The sequence below is a fragment of the Haliaeetus albicilla genome, chromosome 11 (assembly GCF_947461875.1).
Source record: "Haliaeetus albicilla chromosome 11, bHalAlb1.1, whole genome shotgun sequence".
Lineage (NCBI taxonomy): Eukaryota > Metazoa > Chordata > Aves > Accipitriformes > Accipitridae > Haliaeetus > Haliaeetus albicilla.
Window position 1 is genome coordinate 18,738,627 of NC_091493.1, and position 14,289 is coordinate 18,752,915.

At 48.2% G+C, this 14,289-nt stretch overlaps 1 protein-coding gene across 5 annotated transcripts in view; it reads left to right on the forward strand.

Annotated features, from left to right (window-relative positions):
• The first annotated feature begins 1,983 nt into the window (after positions 1 to 1,983).
• LOC104315669 (uncharacterized) overlaps positions 1,984 to 14,289 on the forward strand; it is a 32,311-nt gene continuing 20,005 nt past the window's right edge. Inside the window, exons 1-2 of one of the 5 annotated variants that reach the window (XM_069796443.1) lie at positions 1,984 to 2,349; positions 12,329 to 13,182. In XM_069796443.1, the coding sequence (XP_069652544.1) occupies positions 2,301 to 2,349; positions 12,329 to 13,182 (903 nt within the window). In that variant the 5' untranslated portion in view covers positions 1,984 to 2,300. Of the gene's footprint in view, positions 2,350 to 2,517; positions 2,596 to 12,328; positions 13,183 to 14,289 lie in introns of those variants that run through there. The other 4 variants (XM_069796439.1, XM_069796440.1, XM_069796441.1 and 1 more) reach the window with 4 other exon arrangements.

A 14,289-nucleotide genomic window follows, 5' to 3' on the forward strand; every position in this document is an offset into this window, starting at 1 on the left:
GCACTTCCAATATTAATTATCAGTTTCATACACACAAACACACCCTCTAGTGAGAGTACCTAGAGCATTAAATTCTTGCACTCATTGCCAGCCATTTTCATTCCATGTTTGCCCTAGCCCAGGGCTGGAGCACTTGACTTGTGCACATTCCAGGGGATGTTTTTTTCTTGTTCAAAAATCTTACTGTCACAGGGTTCTTTTATTTATTATGTTTTGGTAAAACAGACATTTCTGTTGGCCCCAAGCATTTGTTGAATACAAGGGGGTAAACTGCACTTGGTAAACGGCCAGCTTGAGACTCTCCTTAGGAACCTAGTTTTCTGACAGCACCAAATATTTTGCTGACTACAAATTAGATAAATTTCAGCGCACTTTGAGTTGCAGCTATATATAACCATCAGCACAGTAGCTTTTTTTTCCTTCTGCAAACTAGTTATTTAAAAAAAATAAGCCTCAGGGTAGTATAGGAGTGTGTTCAGCAGTGTACAAAACAATGGAGCTTAATGGCAGAAAGAAAGGAGCGTGTAATGGTATATGTGCAGCAGAGCTGGAGGTGAGAGGGTAATACTTTGTCCCCAGAATTCCTCTGGCTGCTACCAGTGCTACTGAAGTCGTGCTAAGGAAAGTGTAAATTATCCTTCTGCTGCTCTAATAATTTAAGTCTGCCCACTGCAGCTGGGAGCTGAGATGGTGAGCCCAGGCTGGCAGCATGGGTAGAGCATGGCAGCACGTTGCGCACCAAGCACACAGCAATAACCACAGCGGTGCACACCCCGCCAGCCTGAGACTGTCTCAGTGCAAGAAATAGGGACCTCATTCCCCGAGGGAATTAATGGCTTTCCTTCTCACCAGCCCTGGGCACAACCCTCTTTGGCTTTCCCAGTAAAACAGAAGCAGGCACTGGGTGCACGACGAGTGCTGCAAGGAAATTGGGTGCAGCCCACAAACACTCTATCCCACTGCAGTGGGAAGCAAGGAGGGAGCAGTGTAATGAATCTCCCAGCCTGGGGAGGAAGGATGCCTTCTGTTGGATGACATGAGTTTGAGAGCAATAAAATAATAACTAAATACAAAAGCAATGTGGTGGGGAAAAGGGGCCAATTAAACACCCTGTCTTTAAATTGTGACTGATGCCAGTTGGCAAACTCCAGTGACTGCTACAGCAAAAAGTCAATTCACTTCAGTTGATGTCTGGCCCGTGGTGTTTGTTGCAGAGCCACAGAAGGACTGGCACCTGGGGGAGCAGAGCGAGGGGGCAGCTGGACTGGATCTCCCCTGACAGCTCCCCTCCCGCCTGGCTTTCTCATGGCACTTGTAGCAGGGCTGCAGCACCCACTGGCTCTCTGTCGTCTCCTCCGGGCTGCTGATCTTGTGGACAGCTGAAGTCCATAGAATTAGGCCGGTTTAACCGGTGGAGCAGCACATTTTCTCCTGACAGTGCTTGAATCAGCAGAAGTCTGGACCGGAGAGTAATGCAGGGACTGGTGCTCTCTTAGCAAGCAGAGATCCCATACAGGTTATGGGGCTTTTGGTTATAGGGAGCTTGTGTCACTTAAACTTAGCCTAGGAGTAATTTCCCACGCGTTTCCCAAGGCGGCACTCCAGCAAGCACAGCCACGCCTAGGGCATGCCAGAGCTCTTCGTGCCTGGCCTGCATGTTTGGAGTTCACTCCAGTGGGGTGACACCACAAACCTGCCCACGGGAGCTTGCATTTGGGACTGTCCCACCACTTCCCCCCTCACCGGTGCTTCTTACCCATAGCCTGCAGCCCCAGCTACAACCAAGGCAGAGCTTTCCACTACAAACACATAACATGCGATTTAAACAGAGAAAGAAAAAAGCTGAACAGAAAAAAACCCACCAAACCCACTCTACTCTCTCTCCTCCCAACCCAAAACATTCCGGCCCTTCCTTTCCTGCCACTTGAGAGGGGGGTTTATTGACATTATGCAAGTGCTGAAACGTTTTTCTTTTTCTTCTCTCCCGTCCTTTTTTTCCTCTCTCCCCCTCCCTCCTCCGGGGGTTGCAAAGGTAGTTCAAACCCCTCCAGTCATCTCGGCTTATCAGCCAAAGGAGATGCATTCCTCCGGGCTGCTCCCTTTATAAGTCACTGCTGGCCGGGCGCCCGCTCGCCGCTCCGCAGCCTCCGCGCCGGCAGCGCTGCCCGCTGCCCCCGCCGCCCCGCCATGCCCTAGCCGGGGCCCCGCTCGCCCGCCGGGGGACGCGCAGCAGCCCGGGGAGGGCCGGCGGCGATGGCACCCCCGTCCCCCGCCCGCCCCTGAGGGCGGCTGCCGCCGGGATGTTCAGCTGGCACCGGAGCTTCACCCTGGGAGCGCCCTGGAGGAGAGGTGAGGCCGCCGCCGCCCCCCCCGGGGCTGCCCCGGCCCGCCCGGACCCAGCCGGCACCTGCCGGCACACCTACCCAAACCCCCTCCTCCGCCACCCCCTTCCTTCCCCTCCGCGGCCGCGCAGACGGTACTTAGGGCAGGCCCAGCGCGGCCCGCCCCGCTCCCGGGTCCCGCCGCAAGGCTGCCGCCCCGGCCTCGGCCCCATGCTGCGCTCCCTATTCTCCGGCTGCCTCTGCCCCCACGCAGGTAAGGCTGCAGTGGGCCACTCCTCGCTTAAGCCTCCGGCCGGTCAGCTCCTGCCCCGGGGGCGGCGGCGGGAAGGATCGCGTTCTAGGAACCGATTTGTTTTCCTTTTATAACGGGTTTATTTTGCATTTGTAAGCGTGGCAAGGCTCGGGAGAGGACAGCAGGAGAGGCGGGAGCGCTGGCTCCGGGCGGTCTGTGCGTGAAGGAGGGCGAGCTGCCCAGGATAGGGGAAACCAGGGGACTGGCATCTGAGCGGCTGTGCGCACGTGTCCCGCCGGTATCGCTCGGGTTTTGCGCTAACGTGAGACGGATCAGGTCTGCCCTCAGCGTGTCATGCGCCGGCAATGGGTATCGGATCGCTTTCTAGGCTGGTACAGCCCCATCCAACAGGCATTATCCCGAGTTTGAGCGGTTTTATCTGTTCCCTCCTGCTCTGTGCAGGGAAGGCAGCTATGGTCCTGCAGCAGATCACTTGTAACTTTGTAACTTGTAACTTTGTTGTCAAAACAAATGATGTGGTCTCAGACAGCCTTTTTCAGGCACAATGGCTCTGGTATGTTTTATTCCTTAGCCAGTACTGCAGGCTTTGTGATCGCAAGCCCTGGGTAGCAGAATCCCATTAGCATCCCTGTTTACCCCTCAGCTTGGCTTGTGCTAGCTGTAAATGAGATCTGCAGTTCCTGTCTCCGTTACCATCGCTGCACTGAGTTGGTTTGCTTGGCATGGAGGTGGCTACAGACAGGGCTTGCCAGAGTCTAAGTGTAGTGTGCTGTGCAACAGCACGGTGGTAAAGATGTTGCAAAACACTGTGTTGGAGTGGTTATGTCTCCTGGGGTCCTGACTTCCCACCTGTATGCTCAACTCCTGCCTCCTTGGACTGCTGCAGTGCAGGCAGCTCCTGCAGAGTCACCAGAGCTGCCACATTCATGGGCATCTGCTCAGGCACTCACTGCCAGGCTTGTGCTTCCCAGCTCTTCTACTCTGGGGCAGCTACTCAGAGCTCAGTGCGAGCTGGAGCCTCTCTGAGGTGCCCTAGCAGGTAACTGCCAGGCACTGCGCTAGCAAGGGCTGCTGAAGCACATTGCTCTGCCTGGGTTTGGTCTGGAGACTCCATTTCACCCAACGACACGAAGGCCTCTAGAGCAGTGCTGCTGCAAGAGCACTCCAGCATCACCACAAGATGTGGAGAGTGTTTGAAGAGATGCCATTTTACTGTATGGTGGAAACCACTCTTTTTTTTCCCCTGGATGCAGTTTGACCATGAACTTGTTTCCCCCAAGCTATATAGTGCAAGCCTGATGGCAGGGTTAGGAGGGGAAAGGAAGCTTGCTCTTCCACATGGAAGTGTCCCTCATCACCCCAGACACTGCAGTACTGTCATAGGGGTAGGTGGAAGCTTTGGTGGGGGAACAGACATCACACAGAGCACTGAGGGATCAAAAAGACATTCAGCTAGAATTTCTCCAAATAAGAAACAGGGACACCACTCCCTAATCACCTTGGTTGGAAAGGGGCACCAAATATTATGTGTCCTGGTTTGGACCCAACCTCTACTCAGAGCCAAGAATATGCGGTTTCTTACGAGCTTTGAGGCAGGGACTTTAAAGTTGCATCTCTGAATGCAGCTTGAGATACAGAATATAAACCAAACAAGACTTAAAAATTTGTTTTAGAGTGTCAGCTCAATAACAGGGGTGTAGGCTGGATCTTCCCCCCCTCCTTGGGGGGGGCTGTTAAAGCAGAAGCATCAGGGTGGCAGGACCTCCTACATCAGCAAGCTCATTTTACTGCAGCTACAGAGCCCTGCATCACCACCTCCTCATCATCTCACCAAGGTCCTTGGGTGGCCCCATGAAGAGCAACAAACCAAAAAAATTGTTACCACTCTCATTGCAACCATAAAACATTTCAGACATACCGAAGAGTATGATTACACCTGCTCACTGCTCCCTCGTTTGAGCAGAAGCAGTTCTCTGGGGTTTTGCCTAGGGACAGCAATGACTGCACATGAAGAATAGGTTAACAGTGACCTTTCTGATACATTTATGAGTTCCTTTGGCTTCAGTTGAAGCACCGGGGTCTTAATGGCTTTGGTCTGTGGGGCTATTGAACAGTTGTTTATCCAAGCTTATTACAGGCAATAAAACCTGAATTACTACATACCTGTCATCCCTGGGGGGCAAGTTCCATCCTTGCAGAGGGCCTCCTGTCTCCTAGTTAATTTCTGGCTGAACACTCCTTTGCAATATGAGGCAGGCCTGCAAATCAGATGTGCAAGGAAAGATCTAAATTAGACGGGTTTTGCCAAGGTGTGGTATATTTGTTTCCATTGTTTTCATTTTCTGCTCAGACACATTAGCGAGCTGTGTGCCAAATAATCTTTTGCTATTATACAGGGCTGCTCATGAAAGCACCATTTCCTTTATTTAAGGTTTTGAACCTTTCTCCTGAAGGAGCACATGGGAATTTCCAAGGAGAAGGATTTGCAGGTCTTTAGTGAGAGCTGTCATGTCACTGAAAAAGTCACACAAATAAGCACCATAGGTGACTGCAGGAGCTGAGCCTCCCCCTGATGCCAGGAGTTGTTATGTTGCAGAGCAGGGAGGACCTGGGCACAGATCCTTGTGCACGAAAATTATCCTTGGCCTGGTTTTCCCACTGGGCTATATATAAAAAAAAAGTAAGTTGCAGGGTAAATGCAGTCATGAGGGGGAGAGGCTCTTTAGCTGGTGTTATGTGCATGGCCAGGTGTTGGTCTAAAAATTGGTGACTGCCAGCCCATACGAGTAACTCTCATAAACCAGGTGGTCTGCAGGGACCTGCTGGGTCTTTCTGCCAGAGGTCACTAATCTATCAGACCTGTCACTCTGTTTCAAAAACTTCACAGGTCACTTGGAATGAATAGAAGCAAGCTGTAAAAATGTCAAGTGGCCTCTCTACTTGGAAATCCATTTCCTCTTTAGTTCACCCAACTATATCCATCGGTAAACAATCAATCTCCCTCTCATTCCTCCTCAAATGCCTGAAAAGAGCTATAATTATCTCCTCCTTTTCTAAAACATATATTAAAGCAATAAATGCCTCTCAGAGTCCTTGAGCCCTGTTATCTTTCTTTCAGCATCTGTTTTATATAGATTTATCATTCCCAGCTGCAGCTATGGTGGATCTATAACATTTCTGGTCACATTATATTACCAAACTATCATCTGGAAGAACTTCACACACTTAACTAACAGCAAGACTGGAGAGCACCTTGGAGCCAAACAATCCAGGAACTTTGTGCTTTTCATTCAAGGACTGTCCAAGATCTCAGCTTTGGCATAATTATTCATTTGCATTCAACATTTTAAGCAAATCAAATTGTATATATAGTCCCATGATATCCACATGCATTTCAGTTCTCCACTTGGATAAATTGAAATTTTGAGAATGGGGTCTATCACACAAATATTCAGTTAACACATGGGAGTGTGTTCTTCTGTGAGTGTGAATTTTTCAGTCACAATTCCAGTTAAAAAAAAAAAAGTTTCTAAGACAGTGATTTTCAAGCCTTCACAAGTCTATGCCATTGTAGATAGAGGTTGTAACTGGTGCACTGAAGACACAAGACCTTTCCAATAGGTACCCTTAGAAATTCTTAGGCTCACGATTGTCCTAATTGTTTAGGAGAAGCTCTTGCTCCAATTGGGCAGCCCAAGATACAGCAGCATGCTCACAGACTAGCTTTGCTTGAAAGGCATTGGCAAGGCAGATTGTCTGAAGAAACGGTGCCAGGCAGCACCCCTGCCATTGCCAGGACTGGGATCAGGTCTTCAACAGGCCTGTAAAGCACCAGGAAGCAGGGAGATCCTCACCCCATGGAAGGCCATGGCAAAGCTGGACTGTGGAGATAGATTTCCCTCCCAGAGGGTCAATTGGTAGTGGTTGCTGGGGGGGGGTTCTGGGTGGGAGTTGGTTGTTGGGGGTTTTTTTGGTTTGGGTTTTTTGGCAGCATAAGAATAATCCAGTTCTTGTGAGTATTTGGGGTCCTGTCCATGCAACGACTCCCTGTGCCCACAGGGCGATGCAAGGGGCAGCCACTGCCCAGCTGGGAAAGTAACACAGCTCCTGCATGCGCTGCGTGGGGGCCAGCTGGTGGGCTCCTGCTGAGAAGGAGGTGCCAGCACAGCCCCACCACCCAGCCCAACCCCTCAGCACATATGGGGGAAGAGTCAGCAGCAAAAAATGCCTATTGTTTCAGAAAGGAAGTGACCCCTTTTCTCTTAAATGCTGGGAAATCAAGACCTCATCGTTAGTGAGAAAACAAATGTCCCCTCTTTGCAGTGAAAGGGAAATGCCACCTGATCTGTACTGCCAGCGGTGTTAGAGAACGTGTCACAGTGGCAGGACTAAAGGGACACCTTTTTTGTAAAGGAAGGAAGGACAAGGGAATGCAAGGACTGAATGGGAGAGGCAGCCTTTCATTTCTAGGTCATGAGTTTGACTCCAGCTGACTAGTCACTGCTGCCTAATGATTCTTCAAAAGCTGATGATCATCTCTTAGTTTGTTACTTGGAGGCCACAGCCCCATCACAGAACCTGTCCTGCATGGCACAGGATTTAATCCTTGGCACAGCTGGAGCTAGAGAGGAGTTACTAGACAGGCTGTGCAGGTCCTCTGTGTGATACAGAAAAACCTTTTCCGGGACTTTGCATATGCATCTTGTTCCTGTGCTCAGGGCTGAGCAGACTGGTAGGAATGATGGGGTTTGACTTTGGTCTTCCTTTGCAGGGCAGCTGTGTGAAATCCCTGCTACTCCATCAACTCAAGTCATTGGTGATGCCATTTATTTCTGGTGTTCTCTTCCTGTGGCACACTACAGCCACAAAGTACCAGCCTTATGGACTTAAATCTAGAGGGTGTTATGTGTCTTGTGATAGAGGGGAGTGGGGAGAGGAGTAGGCACTCTGAGCATTTCTGGACTGCTCACCTTGTGCCTCTCCCTGGGACTGCCACCATGCATAACCCTGCCAGCACCACCCACTGTGGATGGGTTCGCTATGCACTTGAACTTTGCCTGGGGACAAGCAGAGGGCTGCCATGGCTCTTATGCTGCTATCCTTTGTAGGACAATGGCAGATGGAGACAAGCAAAGCTTTGGCTCCAATTGTGCCAGTCATTGTGCACATGTTTAACAGAGATTCTCCCCATGCCAAGTAGCCTACAAATCAGGATGAACATTTTGAGAAGATGGGTGGGCACAGACCAGAAGGGAGAAGGGCAGCACTGTACAGTATAGCTCTGTACTGCCACTAGCAGCACTCATCCCACTGCCAGTCTGGCCTCTTCCCACCACCAGTACTCCCATTAGCCAGATGCATCAGATGCTATGATACTTGAGTCAGTGCATCAGAAGCCAAGGACCCCTCCCAAGGACGTAGCAGAGCTTAACAAGGCTTGCACTGAAAGAATTGCCAGTGCAATGCTTTGGAGCATGGGGATTTGAATACAGACTTTGGCTTGGTTTACTAGAAAGGTGGGAGCTTTTGCAGGAATTGGGCCTGGACAGGACTGGGAATGCCTGGGAGTTTTGCCTGGGCAGTTGTTCAAATGCATCTCTTGCATGCAGCTTACTGGGATAAAGAAACTGCTTGAAAGCAATTTCATGTTTAGATATCCACCCTCCTTCCTCAGGTCAGAAATCTCTATATTAATGCACTAGTCTGTGCCCTGGCAGCTACTAGTTATTGTGCAACAGGAAAAATACACTTGGACTTAAAACTCCAAGGAAGGAAAAGCCTTGGGGCAGGAGCTGATGGGAGCGTGTTCACCTTTCAAGGATTTAAGTTTCTCAGCTAGGCTTTGCTAACTGCCAACAGAGAAGTATCCTAGAAAGCAATTTGGAAACAAAGCAAAGTTCTAGAGGCTTAGCTGGGACACATCAATTCCTTTCACTCCCTACTAATTACCCTCAGATATCACCTCCCCGTGAGACTGGAAGCAGTCTTATTCTCCAACTGTACAGGCACAGGAAATCCAGCAACTTGCACGCAGTTATGCATAGTTAGTCACCATCAGTTACAGGCTGATATTACAACGCAGGGAACCCTGTTTATCTCTAGTGTGATTACAAAGCCATATAACCCTTTAAGAGGGCTACTAGTTAACCAGAGACAATGTTTGGCCTGGGCACACACTGCTGAAGATGCTGCAGGAAGCTATACTGATTCCTAAGCATGCACACACAACTCCATTCCCTCCAGTGCTGCCATACCAGTGTCCCAGCCAGCTACCTGAAAACAGCATCCTTCGGTACCTTACCCCCACCCTAGAAGGGGTGTGGAAAAACAGCGCAGGGGAAAAGAAACAAAAAAACAACAACAAAAATCTTGGCTGATTTCCCAGGAGCAGCAGTGTCAAACCTGGCTGGCCTCCAGCACGAGTAAATACATCTTACCAACCTTAATGCCGCTGTTCAGCTCTCTGAAGTTCTTCACACCTCCGCACAGCATTGTAACCATACCCCTGTGGCACACTCCTTCCAGCACCAGGCAGGAGTCCATCATCCCTGCTTTGCTCCAGGCCCCTGGTATTGTTGTACAAAGCACTTACAGGCCAAGTCCTCAGCCAGAATTAGCTGACACAATTCTGTTAGGGACCCTGGTAATAAACTAATTTATAGCAGCTGAGGGTCTGGCTCACTTTTTTTTTTTTTTTTTTTTGGTAGTTGCACAGATGAGCTTTAATTGCACCATTCTGGTGTTTGTTGGCAATATGCTTGAAAGAACTGAGCATTTTTTTATGCTCTTTCAAGATCTGTAGCACAAACAATCTGCTTGTTGGAAGCCCCATGGTTTACATTCCCTAACCCAGTTAACAGAGACTGTTCCGTCAGTGAGGTGCAGCAAGAAAAACTTGAGTTTCAGGTCACTGCCTTAATCATGGGAGATCTCTCCACTGTAGCACAGATGACCTCATTGACCATGGGAAAGTATCATTGAATGAATGAGGATGAGGTGCCTAAGTGTGTTGCAAAATTCTGCCATCATTTGCATCCATTCTGAACTTGTGGTAGGGGGATGATAACATTTTGCATCATTGCAAGGGGTTGGGAGGATAAATCAGAAGTGCTCAAACACTGTGGTTACCAGGACCTGCCAGTGCCGAGATCAATGGTGTGCAGCCTAGAACAGATAAACAAGAAATTGTGAAACCATGCAATGTTGCTAGTGACCACAGGATGGGGAGAGCAAAGGACTGTGCTATCCAGAGCGCAGACCTTTCTCAGCACTGGAGTTGTTGACATCAAGGGGACCCTCACACAGAGGGTCAGAGATTTCATCTCATTTTTTATTTTTTCTACCCCAGCCAAACTTTCTGGTACACATTGTAGCTTTCATAGTCATAAAAGATACAAATTAAAGCATCTGGCAAGACCTCATTTTAATACGCTGCTTCCTGATTTCAGACAAAGAAATATTTGTGTAGGCCAAGGTGAAACTGGTTAAGCAAGAAAAAAAAGGGGCAGATTGAAAGACAGTAAGAGAATCTCCAAAGGAAAGCATGGCATGGTTAATAAGTGAAGGCGATCAGAGTCTGTGGGAAGGAACTACCATTGCATATAGTAATTCCTGGTAAGAGTGACAGCTGTATGATTTGTTCTTAAAAAGAAAGTGCAGCAATGCAACTGCTCTCCTCTTGACTCCCAGTGGTTTTGTTGTGCCATCTGGGGCGGTGATGCCATCAGAAGAGCCTGTTAGCCTTTCATTCTTCATGCAGATACACTTTGCCTCTCACTGCCAAGAGGTGTTTGCAGCTGATCAGGTAGATCCTCTTCACTCCAAATCAGTAATGACTCAGCTCCAGCTCCTCCTTCCAAAACCTGGCACCAAGCTCCCTTTTACAAGTGGCATTTTGCTGTGTGTGAAGCTGCAAACCAGGGTCCCTCCTTGTTCTCAGTTCAGGGTCCATCATGCTCATCCCAAGAGTGGAAGGGCTGTTACCCAGCCCAGCACAGGCAGCTCCTGGTAAGCTTTCCTGTGGTATTTCTATGGGCAATGTCTTTCTTTTGTCCCCCCACCACAGTAGTGTATTGGTGTTGCATTGCTGACAGTCTGCCACTGACTGTCCCAAATGTGGCTCTTTACAGTGGAGAGGTACCTGTGAATCCTGCCAAGGGAGGTGGGTGCAATTCTCTATATGATAAACAAGATCTTCTGTAAGGGTTATAAGCACTATGTGCCCAAGTGCCACAAAAAGCCCATCAGATGGGATTATTTAGCACTGACAGCCCTTTATGAAAATCCAGTGTAAAATATTAAATCTATGGCTGCCTGTGAACAGTAAAGGGCATGTTTCAGTGGTATCCCAAGACATTCTGAAGATAAAATAGAAGGAATTTAAATAAAGTAGAAAATGATCCATGTAATAGCTAGCTTGGCCTTAATGAGTAAAAGTCTCCCTTGTCTGTGGACATTGCAGAAAGCAAGGTGGAGGAGGAAAGGCTGGAAAACAGGTTATTTCTGAAACAGGGAGTTTCCTGGGTTACCGTGAAGGAGGACTGCACAGCAGAGTTCTCCCTGCTCTACCACTGGCATGGGGTCCCAGCCTTCCCTGCTTACTTAGGGATAATTGTGTTACCAGGAGTGAGTTTGTGAAGCAGCTGCTGGTTTGATGTCAGGCAAAAAGGAAGGAAGTAGGAGAGGGGAATGAAAGGAAATTAAGTAGGAAGTAAGATATCCTGAAAAGTCTATGTATTGTAGCCCTCTGAGGTGCTCTGGGTCAGGCACTAATAAGGGAAAAACTGAAGTTTTGTACTGCAGCAATTCCTGGTCCTAAATCCATGAAGAGATGGATTTGGAGCTGACATTTGCAATTTACTAAAGGGTGGATGCAGAGCTTTCACACTGGCTCTCATGCCAGTGTGAACCAGAAGTCTTCCCTGTGAAATATTAGATTCAGAAAAACAGTAAGAAAACCTGGGGGCAGATCATCAACTCCTGTAGATCAGCCTTTCATGCAGAGATGTTCTACCACATTACCGTGTGAAATAACTGTGATGTGAAAACAAGTCTTTGTCCATGTGCAAAAAGCTCATGAACAAAGCTGCCCCCCCCCCCCGTCTCCTTTCTCTTTACAAAGAAGGTAAGAGTTCATTTAAAGAAATTACTTGATAGTTAAAACCATACAGGGAGCGAAAAAGATCTACAGTGCCTTGTTTGCTTTTCCTATCAGTACTTGCTTTTCATCACCTGTATGTGTGCAGAGAATACTGCAGAGAATACAAAACAGTTTGCAAATTGCTTGTTGCAACCCAAAATTCACATAAGCCTGCAGAAAGACGGATTTCATTTTACCCTTTTTTCTGCTGGTTCAGAATACATTTAATCAGAGGAAATATTTTAGCCTTAAATTAATGTCTATCACGCTGAAAGAACATGTACTTCTCTGCATCTGTACACAGGTAATCACTAAAAAGTCATCTGGCTACATGTGTTTTCTACCTATCTACTAAATCAGAGCTCTGTGTGTATTTAAGACTCCACCTGAAGGACTCTGGGGCTATGAAAGACAACACTTCTGTTGCAGCAAAGCCTGCAAGAAAGCTTCATACAGCTCAACAAAAACAAATTAGGGCTGTCCCCCTCTACCACCTTACTATAGACAGTTTTACATCTAACATTCCTCAGGAGATGCACTAGACACTGAGTTTTGTGGCCTCTTGTGACCTTCTTCTACTTGTTTTCTTTTAAGCAGGTAAGAAGAGCCCACCTGCTGAGGACAAAGTTGTGTTAACACATATGAAGTTACTGAGCAATGAAGGAATTCAAAACCCAGGGTTAAACCCAGAGGCTCCAGCTGACACAGCCTGCACAGAAGAGTCCCGTCTCCCTGGTGTCAGCCTCCCACCGGACTGTCAGGGAAATCCGAATGCAGCAGCCGCACCAGCAGATCCAGACTATGCAGATGCCCCGGCAAGCACAGACTATGTAGCCACGCTGCCTGACCTCAGTGCCTTCGAGTCCAAGTGCCAACTTCATAGATTCTCCAAATTTGAATCTGAGGACTCGGGGGTTGAATTGCCAAGTGGGGCTAATTCTCCATCAACACCGACGGGTTCAGAGAAGAGCTTTGTGCTTCACAGCAGAGACTCATTTTGTGACTCAGGTGTGCTTAGCACTTCTTCTTCTCCAGAAATTGACCATCTGATAATGAGAACATGTAAAGAGTGTGCCAGAAAAGTCAGCCACCAAGATCCAGAGAGTGAAAAACAAGCTGAGTACTACAGCCAGGAGGCAGATGCTGTGCAGGGTCCTACAGCTTCCCTTGAAGACTTCAGTGTCCCTCAAGAAGAAAGTCCCGATGAACATTCTGACCAAAGCAAAAGGCAATATCTGGAAAAAGAAGCTACTCCAGAGACAGACCTTCCTAGGGAAAGCACTCTTCCCACCCCACCTTCCATAGAAGAGCCAAAGACAATTGCTGACAATTTCCCAGAGAACTTTGGCAGCATGCAAGACCTTCAGATCCATGGACATCAGCTGAAGAAGTACCCCACAAGCGACAGTCTGAATGAATACATGGATGAATGCTGTAGACTGAGTGAGGTAAGAAACACCTAAACTGAATCTTACAGTTAGGCCGGTCCAATACCTCAGTCAGGGTTCAAGTCCTATCCTCTGTCACGAACTAGGACACATCTGAGTGAGTTAGAAAATCTCCCCTGAAGCTGTTGTAAGCAGCAAATCTTGGCAATTGATTTTTAAGGGCTTTTTTCATAGCTGTGAAATTCTGAAGTAATTCACATATATTGGGTCTGGGTAAGGATGACTAACAGCTCATGGAAATCTGATGTTTCAAAAAGCCCTAGATTAGAGCATGGACTTTATTCTGGTCTTAAAATGAAGATTATGAGGTTAGTCATCGTCCTCTGATAAGTGGGACAGGGATCAGAACATAGTTTCTTTTTCAATGTCAGGTTATTCCTGTTCCTGGGAACAGCTAGACTGCTGTTGGGGCACCGAAGTTTGGAAAGAACTTGTCTAAGGGGTAGTTCATTCCTGTCTAGGCCTGTCCTGTCCTCTTGAGCCAGCTCTCTCGAATAATGAGTGAGCAGGGAACTAATGCACAAATTCAAATCTTTGCTGGGATAGAGATGGAGAGCCCATTTTAACCCTCCAGCACAGCTGTGATGGAAACTCCTGTGTTCTGAGACTGACCAAACTGCAAAGGCATATTTTCAGCACCTTGTTCTACTCTTTCCCCCTTGCTGGGTACTCCCTGCAACTGATAGGAGAATAAAAAGCCCTTCTGTGCACTTTCTCCCATAGTGGATGCTGGCAAGCACTCACTCCAGTGCTCTTACTGAAGCCCCATGCTGCTGACACGCAGACAGATCGCTGCCTTGCCTGCCTGCTGTGGTGGCTTCCATGAACCAGTAATGGAAAGATCTAACGGGGGAGCTGATTCTTGATAGAGAGACAGACCAAAAAGCCCCATGAGCAAAAGGAAAGGACGGGGCAGGCTAGATGAAGAGGGTCATACAGACACACCAAAAATATCAAACAGGGCATAACGGGGATTTCTTTTTGGGGTGTTCATTGCAGCAACAGTGATGAATGGGAGATGGGTGGGAGGAAGCCAAATGAGAAGTGCTGTGTGCTGTGCATATACTTTCACCATGACTTCTCTGCTCGGGCCCTGAACCATCAGGT